Source organism: Osmia bicornis, chromosome 6, assembly GCF_907164935.1.
Source record: "Osmia bicornis bicornis chromosome 6, iOsmBic2.1, whole genome shotgun sequence".
In the NCBI taxonomy this organism is placed as follows: domain Eukaryota; kingdom Metazoa; phylum Arthropoda; class Insecta; order Hymenoptera; family Megachilidae; genus Osmia; species Osmia bicornis.
This window is the reverse complement of record NC_060221.1, coordinates 95,427-105,878: the sequence shown is the minus strand read 5'-3', so window position 1 is coordinate 105,878 and position 10,452 is coordinate 95,427. Positions and strand designations below refer to the sequence as shown.

General features: G+C 35.3%; 1 protein-coding gene across 1 annotated transcript; it reads left to right on the top strand.

Moving 5' to 3' along the window:
- The first annotated feature begins 2,000 nt into the window (after positions 1–2,000).
- LOC114873105 (venom allergen 3-like) lies at positions 2,001–10,388 on the top strand. Its single transcript, XM_029181047.2, has 6 exons — positions 2,001–2,147; positions 4,254–4,430; positions 4,677–4,761; positions 6,141–6,276; positions 7,981–8,285; positions 10,170–10,388. Exons 1-6 carry the CDS (start codon positions 2,001–2,003, stop codon positions 10,325–10,327), a joined length of 1,008 nt encoding a protein of 335 aa, XP_029036880.2. The 3' UTR covers positions 10,328–10,388.
- The last annotated feature ends 64 nt before the right edge of the window (positions 10,389–10,452 follow it).

Below are 10,452 nucleotides of genomic sequence, written 5' to 3'. Positions count from 1 at the left end.
AAATATTTATACAAACGTGGCTAGCTAATTGCTCGGACTCGTGCGAGACAAATGTTTTTGATGGAAGCATAACAGCCTTCGAGAGATGAGTTTTCAGAGAATGGAAGATGGATTGTTTTCACCATTCGTTCGGGTTATAAAGTATCCGATAATAATTAGTGCCATTTAATTCGTAATAATTTTAAGAAGATAACTTGATTCGAATAATAATGCGTTTCAGCAAATGTACGCCTTTTCACGAGTCTCCCTTTATACATATTATTCCAGGAGAATATTATTCCAGGAACTCTACTGAAGTAGACAGAATATTAGGATGAACGTAGCTGTTTATCAGCTAAATTAAAAAGATCGTGCGTGTCAAAGGGTTTAGATTTTAGATATTCTACATAGAAAGACACGAAGGAATTGAGTTTGGTTCATATTTTGCTTAAATAACTTTGCTTTTGGTTCAGATAATATAACTAACGATAAATATAAATAGAAACCTAAAAGAGCATTGTTTACTACTAACTTTGTTAAAAACTATGATAGCAGAATTTGGGCATATACCGGAGCATTTATTTATTATACATATATGTATAAATAGCCAATTGCCTTCTATTTAATTTTTATTTCAAATCAGACGTATCTGGTCGTATCTGGTCGTATCCTATCGTTCCCTCGGCGGAAACGTAACTCGAGCGAGTTGGACGATTCTCAGATGTTCAGCACGTGTTTTCATTTCGTTATCCTGCCGACACCCCTTCCTTCTCTCGTATCATTACTGTTTCAATACGCGTGGGAGGCAGAAAGTTTTCGAGATGGTGAAGCTAGCCGAGTTCTATCTCGGCTATGTTCTTCCCGCTTTGCGACCGCTCGCGGTTTCCTCGAAATGAGAACGGCAGAGCACAAAAGAACACTTCGGAAAGAAGTAACCGAAGTAACCGAAATTTTATATTTTCCACGAGCCCCGTTTTCGGTCCTTTTCTCAGGGAATAGCGGCGAAAGGAGTATGTAGAAGATTTTACGCTGGAAAGGCAGAGTTTCTGTTTTTGCCAAGTTGAAAAGAACAGTTAGAGAAGACTGGTAGGTGTTTTGTAATTGGTATTATAATTTACAAAACATTGAAAACTGTGATTAGAATGATTTAAATTTACTGTTACGTCGCAATAAAGGTAGGAAGGTGTGAATCGTTGTTAAACGCGTTTCATAATTGCGAAAAAGGTCTGTAGAATAATTTCAAAGAACTCATCCCCACTGCTGGGGGGTATACCCCCTGACGACGATATACATATATTACATTGTTAATAAATTTTAAAAAGATTCTGTAAAATATGCCAAGTTTTATATGTATGTAATTAAGTAGAAAATAGAAAAATTAATGTATTAAATAACACGAAAATGACATATCCTGTTTCACCTCTTTTTGACAGAATTTTATTATCAAAAAGGATTTATATTTTACAACAGGAAATATTATTACTATTTTTCGAGGGAATTAATTGTTAAAGAAAATTAATCTGACAATTTCAATTTATATTGTACATATACTCATTGTCAGATTAAATTTGAATACCTAGTTGTTTTAAATCTCGAACGGCAGACCATGGAGATTTAATTTTCTGCTTCATAGGTATTAGAATATGTTTTGTAAGTTTGGATTACGATTGACCCAGGCTCTATTGTTCAATATCCAAGAAAAGTTTCTTCCAAATAATTTCAAGTAACTTGAAATAAAACTTGAAAAATTGAAATGATTGAAATGATTGAACAACCCCTCAGGAAGAAATCTTTATTAATTGAGGGTAGTTCTTTTTCTTCCTTCTACGTTACCAGATTGGAAAAATATTATCCTTGGTCGCACGCGGGCCTGTCGCTGTTTCATTGGAAAATCGATTCGGAAAACATTGGCCCGAGGTGAAGGTAGCGGCGAGATTACCCACCCGACATGCGACAGCAGTGAAACGCAAAAGATAAAATGTCGCGGCGGATTTTCGGTCGTTGAAAGCTCCACCGTCGAAATGACAGCTCGTATCCCGTTCTGCCTCTTATTGTTCTTAACGGGCTGCTGCGATTGCATGCTGCGAGGGACAATATCACCGATCCTCCGTCACGATGCCACTCGTTACTGCCACATTTGCGCAAATCACACCATGTGCCAATTTCCGGTACGTAACGCTTCACTGCTTTATCCAACAATTATTAAACGTGGCTACAAGGGGCTGAGGACAGAGAGACGTTAATATTTCACTTTCGCTTCGGATATGTTGGGCTTTTGTTGAGGGAACATCTGGGAACATTATTATTATGCCTCGGTGATTGTAAAGGTAACGGGTTAACCCCTTCTTGTTTCATGGATTTCTTTCCTGAGATATGTACTTTTGCATTTAATAAAACGAAACTGACCGTTTTTTTTTTTTTATTAATTATTCATAATAGAAACGATTAAATATTAGAAAAATAATATCTATACCAAAATGATTAAAATTACTGGAATTACGATTGTGAGTCTTGATAAATGTACGCTGGCATTCAACGCATTAATTAGGGAAGAAATGGAATTCATTAATTTCCTGTACATATAGGTTTCATCGATTTTGAATAATCTGGCAGTACTGTCGAACGTTTTAAATGTCGATAGGAAAAGAGTGAGGGATATAGAGTTCAAATGGAAAAAAAAAAAAAAAAATAACAGTATAAAAATAGAAGCACCAGAGGAATACATATTCGGAATCGGTAAAGCGGATCTTGTGATTGACGTGCATCGGGTAGCTTTGTTTTATACACTCGATCAACGTTAATGCAAGAGCCAGGCGAGAAGAAACCTTTCGATTAAATGCCATTAGGTCAATCGTACCCTGTCGTTATCATTAATTTCTCTGTAATTCTCAACTACCCGCTACCATTTGAAATTCCCTGTAACGTTCGATCCAATTATTTTCTGAATACCGGGCTAATGAAATGATCAACGCGTTTTCGGAAATCTATTTTCAAAACTCTCTCTTCAGAACTCTCTGAATGGAATTCTAAGTATGTGGAACGAGTAGAATAAAAACATTTAATTATTAAAGTCAAAATTTTTCAAAAGTATATTTCAAAAACCATTGTGGTTGTTTATTGATAAAAGTTTGAGGAATTTTAACGGTAATAGTGTAAGACGTCTAAAAATGCACTACGCATTTTTTAATCAATTTTAAATTGGAAGTAGTATTCAAACATCAATTTGAGAAGAGAACAAAAGGATTGAATCTGTGCCTCTCTGCTAGGCAAAACAATCAAACAGAGATGAAAATTGAGGCAAAAGGAGGAAGAAGGAGATTTCATTGGCAGCTTTTGAAAAATTTATTGACAGCTAAAAAAAGAAGAAAAAAAAAAAGGAAGAAAGGACCACTTCCTCTGTTGCGCATCAAAGCGAATTCGATGAAACAGCATGTCAAAGGTGTGTTTGAAGAAAGTGGCTGCCTCGAGGAGCTTTCCATTAAATCCGATAGCACTTCATATGTAAAGCGTAAAAGGAGTATTTTTATTAGAGTTTAGAGATTTGCAGGTCGAAGAAAAGAAGAAATTTGAAGAAGAAAATTGTTAAACAGACGTTCAGACATTATCCAACTTCGATTACTAATGATTCTTAAGAGAGCAGAAGAAAATCTGTATTATAGGGTTATTACAATATATTAATCCACATCTTATTAGGAGCTTAAACGCAGAAGGGTAGTATGAAATCTAATAGGATAATTTAGTTCGAGAAAAATGTTAGACTTTATCGAAATAAAAGCTCTGTAGAAATTAAAGTGCAGTCTATAAAACACTAATTAATGAATTCGAGACGAGGGTTGAAATTAGAGCAGATTTCTGCTCGATGCCTTATTTATTAACCCTTAAATGATGGATCGTGAAGAGAGCCACAATTTTAATTGAATTTTGTATTTCATAATATTTTCATTTTCTACATTATACGCTGTTTTTTTTTGTTTTTTAATTATTCTTTCAATATATGAAACCCTTTTGTTTATAAATTATACATTTAACTTTAGGTTAATATATCCTTGTACATGTTTGTAAGTTTGGATTATGATTGACCCAGGCTCCGCTGTTCAGGGGTTAATTAAGAAGTGTGTTGTTCCTTTTTCTTCTCATTAATTTCATCCCTTCTTTCACTTTGTTCCTTTCTCCCTTGTGTGTCCATCTCTTTCTTTTGTTTTTGCTTCTCTAACTCCTTTATTTATCTTCACCTCTCCTGTTATGATTCTAATATACAATTCTCTTTTTTTCAGGATGATGATCATGGAACGAGATGTTCAAACCTTGATTCTGCAGATCTAGATCTAGATCAGAAAGACATTGATACGATACTTTATTGGCACAATACTTATCGTAACACGGTGGCTAGTGGTGAAGAACAAAGAGGGAATCCAGGCCCTCAACGACCAGCAAAATATATGATGGAGCTGGTATAATTCAACGAAATCGAGTCATTAAATAGTATACTCATAAGAGGGTGGTAGAATGGTTTAGAATTTAGAATCAATTCAGACTTGGGTTTGTCATTTCTGTTGAGGTTTAAAATAAAACTAAAGATCTGCAGTCCCTAATTAATTTGTTTTTAATAAAAGATCAATTTAAAGTACATTAGTACATACTTATAGGGTTAATTATCCGCATTCATGGATGACGATACATAATATTTATCTTTACAGCTTTGGGATGATGAACTCGCTTTTATCGCTAGGCGATGGGCGTTGCAGTGCAACCTCTTTGAGAAAGATCAATGCCGAGACGTTGGCAAGTAACATCCTTCGATATATCCTATTTTTCAATCTTCTTTACTCATCCATCATTTTTCAATATCTACAATACAATACACGAACGTGAAACTGTTACACCACTCACGCTGCAAAAACATTCGATATCTGTACACAATAATTCCTTTTCTTTTTTCTCTTGATATTTTTTACACAAGGTATGTAACCCGCGATATGTCCTGCAAGCAAGAAGATAGCGATTCTATTGCTTTTTTTGAATTTAAAGATTTTTCAAAGAATTTTTCAAATTTCTTCATAGCAAAGTAATTGACACCTTTAAGAATTTCTTAATTAAATACCGCTGAAAGAAATGCTTTTGTATTTTTTTTTTACTAATGTAATTGTTATTTATGTTTTTATACAATTTCATTCACGGAAATATTCGGAGCAAAAAAAAGTATTACGGTATAATATTCAGAAAGTTAATAATTGAGATTTTTAATTTTTGCATAAAATATTTTACGAATCGTTGATTTTTTTCTTTTAACATTATATCCTTAAAAAATAGACCTTTCTATAGAATCATTTAAACTTGATTTTCTCAAAAACAAAGTGAAAAAAAAAAATGATTATGAAATATTCTCCACAGAACTTCTCTCAGTTTGTTACTATAAACCGCAGCGATGATATTAGTAGATACGAGCAAAGGACCCATTTGGTTTATTGCCTGTTTTTGCTAGTGGCTCTGATGCCACTGATGAATTGATGATAATTGTTGGCTTCTTCGTTGTTTAGCTGGGTCTCATTGTTTTTATTGCCCAAAAAGAATGTTACTCATCGATTGTTGTGTACATACATTGAATAAATGAAAAATTCATTTTAAGGAGATGAAGAAGAATTAAGAAGAAAATTGTAACTTATAAATAGAAATTGACAAGTTAAAAATGTTTAAGCCATTTGAAAATATTTTCGAAATAATTTATTATATTTCCATGTAGTGTTTGTTTAAAAAACACAACTGTTTTTCAACTTTTGCCTTTTGCCTTTTGCCTTTTGCCTTTTGCCTATTTTCATATAACCAACTTTCTTTTATCGATGAAAAATTATTATAAGAGTTATTTTCATTTGTTTAAATAATATGTATAATATCACATAATTTCTTTTGCATAGTGCTGTAGTGTGACATGGAATTTCAATATCGTGAAATTCAACGATATTGAACGATGGTACTTTTATTCAATAACGTATGAATTAGTAAATCAAAGATCATTTATTGCATTAAAACCGATTTAGTAAGTTATTAAACAAGGATACCATTTTTGCAGACTTGAGATTTTGCCTGGAGAATATTAACGATAAGACATAACTAAATGTTACTAATCGTATGTATGTATGTATGTATGTATATATTCTTTGCAGAACGATTTCAAGTATGGCAAAACGTGCACGTGCTCGATATGAACAGCGTGGGAAACGCAACGTCCACCGGTAGGATTCACTTTCATATTCAATCCTGGTACGACGAGGTGGAAGACTTTGATTCTGCGGAATTCGGGTAAGCCCACTGTACACAGTTTCAGGCTGACCGAAAGCTTCGCCACTTTTCCCTATCCCATTCTTTCTTTCTTTCTCGAGAGCATTAGATGAATACCGAGATTTTCCGACCCGTTCACGATCAACACGTGAAAAAGAAAAATCACATCAAAGATGTGTTTGTAACACGATTGAGTCAAAAATTCTGCCAGATTTACCTATTATGCTGCCGCTGGAAATGCTATTTTTTAATATATATATATATATATATATATATAGTATAGTTAATGGATCTGTTCCTGAGTTAGATATTCGTAATCTGCCGTCTTGTCAATCAATTCTTCGAAACTGTTCATATCAATAATTTCGAAGAAATATTTCGGTAGTTCGACCTCAAAGTAAGTAGAACTTGAAGCAGAGCTGCATAATTGATTGGTCGCGAATAGTACTTCTCCTACCTTACCTCCATCATGGAGCTCACTTATTAAGGGCTTATTGCTTCTGCCATTACCCAATCAACAAAAGGCTATCATACATACATACATACATACATACAGGCGAGACCGCCATGATCAATTCGGATATTTTTTTCAAACAGTCGGAAATGTCCTAAATCTGAATTAATTCTGTTAGTGTCTAATGATACTTGTCAAAATACTGTCAATAATTACATAATATTTTGAAGCAATTTTTTTCAGAATTTTCATCTTGCACCGCTCTCTTCTATGTATTATTTACACAGATTCGAAAAACAGAGCGGTATAAATTTTTCAGCGACGATGGATCGAAGACGATTAAAGAAACGAGTTCAATAGAATTTCACGGTTCTTTATTCGACGATAAACGCTTCTAGGGATCAAGAGTGAAGGGGGCTAGTTCAAAGGGAGTTGAAAGACATAAGGCCTTTCAGTGCTCGTGATTCAACGTGATGTAACTCGCGTGTCAGCGTGTGTTGGTCCGCGAGAAAATCCACACGTATTGTCATTCTCAACGCAGCATGTATGTAATACTCTAAAAGTTGAATTGATCGAAACGACTGTTATGTGCCAAGGCATTCGCTTTGTCAATGGATACTGTTCGATCCGCGAGGTGTGTGTGTGTGTGTGTGTGTGTGTATGTACACACTGCTAACTTGCCTCTGAATTTAGGAGTAGGTTTACACCGCCTCCTCTCTCTCACTCGATTCAACTAACGCTTTTCTATACCTTTTACCCACCTCAAACTATTCTGTTTGACGACTGATCGATTTCAACTAGGAGAAACGATCGAATGAACATTTATATAGAAGATTGGTGTTGATATTTAATAAAAACAAGAATTTATCAACCCAAAAACAGTTGGTAGACAAACCTCTGGTGTTTGGATAAAAATACCTACTATATTTCCTTCAAAGCATTTCTTATTGTTTTAACATAAATCTTATTTATGTTATGTTTCCAGAGTATTCTACACAATTCTACATATAATTTAATCCCAGCACACCAATTACAGTAGAAACGCAAAAATATATTTCATATTTTCGACATTATTCAGCCTTGAAATTTACGTAATCTGACATTTATCGGAAAATTTGTCAAGTATTTAAACGCGGGGCCCAGGACTTTTAAGTATAATTATAATTTACACAGTCAAGTAATATAATTATAATTATATTGACATGCTTGGCATGTCAAACAATGAACAGTTAGTTCTGGAAAGGGTTAAATTTCATTAATCTTTGTTGCAGGTTCGTCAACTTGACAGCTCGAAGCAACCTTTCATATATCGCATTCGCATCGGCGATAATTAGCCAAGTCGGCTGCGGTCGTGCAATTTACACGGCTAAGCAAGATGGTTCGCCGCCGGGTCGTGAAGAGACGGCTACTGTCACGGGCACAATGCACGTCCTCGGTTTCGGGGATCGCGTGGAGACCCTCGTCTGCAATTACGGACCCCTCGATCGGAAAACACCGAGGGAACTCTACGAAGATGGTGTGCCGGCTCTTTGTCCGCAGGGGACGATCCGTAGCTCGGGATACGCAGCACTTTGTCGTAAGTGTTTCCTCCCTTGTGTCTCGTGCGTTCAGGACACGCGCCCGCGATTCTTGTCGCTTCCTCGCCACGATTGTTAACCATTTCCACTAGGACTAGACGAAACAGTTAACGAGGATGAATCTTGTCACGAACGGCGACGAAAGAGCAGATTTTATTGAAATTTTTCGCAATAGAGTCATCTCTTATCCTTCAGTCTTATCCGAAATGTAATATTGACACTAACAAAATGATGTTAGTTTCATTTGTTTATGAATCATTTTCGCAAACCAGAAAAATAAATATTTCATGATTCATGACACTACAATATCTATGAAAAAAATATTTGCAAACGCAAAGTACTTCTTTCCGTTCGCATTTCATCATTCCTTTATAAAGTAGTGGGTCAAGACGAGATCGAGGGTCAAAGTTTAATTAATAACGGGATATATTGATTCATTATCGTGGAAACGGGAATAGATGCTATCGGATCACCATTTGCCCGGGTTAACGTAATTCTTTGCCTGTCACGGGACGCGTACTGTTTGGAACGGTAAGAAACTTATTGTTAGCGGGATGATGAATGGATTAATTTTGTCCACAAGAACTTGGTACCCGGTTCCACTAGAAGATCTTACATTTTATTTATTTTCTGAGAATATGAAATTACTCTAGGTACAGGTGGTTAATATCAAAACCATGTAATGTTCTTTTTCTCTTTCAACTGATTTTTCTAGTCATTATAGCCTTATAATACTTCATATTTCTAATCTCAATTACAAATATTTAATCAAATAGTTGAAAAGTTAATGAATGTTAAAAATTCTCTTCTATAAAAACGCATTATTTATAAGGTTTTATTAAGAAGGCGAAATTGCAAGACAAGAATAGTTAGATTTGAACTTGTTTATGTCAACTTGGCTGCTAGATTCGAGCCCTGTCCTTGTCTCTCCATGCAAGAGAGACAACGATCATCCGGAGTTTCTCATTTTCCCCGCATGAGGTCTCTACGATCAAATTCTTGGGTTCAACTCCTTTTGGACGTTATGGGCAAAACATGGTTTCTACATGGTTTTCTTAAAGTTTGTAAACATGCGAGTCACTATAAAACATTCTCTGATTCTGAGTAATTACATTAATGAAACTTTATAAACCTTGGAAAGAAATCAGGTAACATAAAAACGGAGAAGAAAATTCAATCAGTGACCCATAAAAAAACGGACACGCAACAACAATTAATATAAACGACATGCCCTTGTTTAAATGCAAGCTCGCCGAGAATTATAGAGCAGTATCGAAAGACCTCACCCCCCCGTGGTATTACATAACGCAAAACATTTCCCGGTTCTCCGACACACGGTGCGCCACAAAACAGCACAAACGAAACGGCCACGAACAAGCGATGTCGTGAACAGATAAAGCCCGTTGTTACGCCGCGCCGCGCCACGCCGTTCGACTTTTTCCACTGCTACATTTTTTCTCTCGTTGTTGACCAAACAACGCCAACGACCAGTTTCGAATTGCGTGACTCGTTTCATTCATAATATACGAAATACAATTCCTACGGACAAACTGCGAAAGGAAAGTACTTTTATGATTCTGCATTAATGTTATTCGAATTACGAAGCTGATTCTCTAATTATTTCAAGCAGTGCAAATATTTAATTTTTATCAATTTTGTTACTGGCGCTTGTTGTTTCCACGCTAAACAAACTTCTAAATAAAAATAATAAAATTCGACGTAAATTTTTTTTAACTTAGTTTTGAATTTAATTTTAATATTCAATTAAACCGTGTGAAGAGGAAGTGGCTCACATGGCAATATAACTATAATCTACTGTAATAACGTACATATGTAAGAAATCGTATCATGAAATAGCAGAAAAAATGATTTATTTTTGTTAGAAAAATCCCAGAAGTGGCCGTCACGGAAGTTGCAGCGTCGGACTGAATCGAGCCAGAAGAGAACCAGCGAAACAATGACCAGCGGTACATTCCTGATTAAAGGAACGATCTATCCTGTTCACCTGATCTTATTATTGCTGGCACGCCTCTGGACGTGATCCCCACTTATTGTTATACTGGTGGTGCAATGTTTGTCTGATACAGTGCTATCAATAAACCGTTTACCAAGTAAAGGATTGTTTCTTATTGTTTCAGTGCTTTATTGAAAAACTTTGCATTAGTA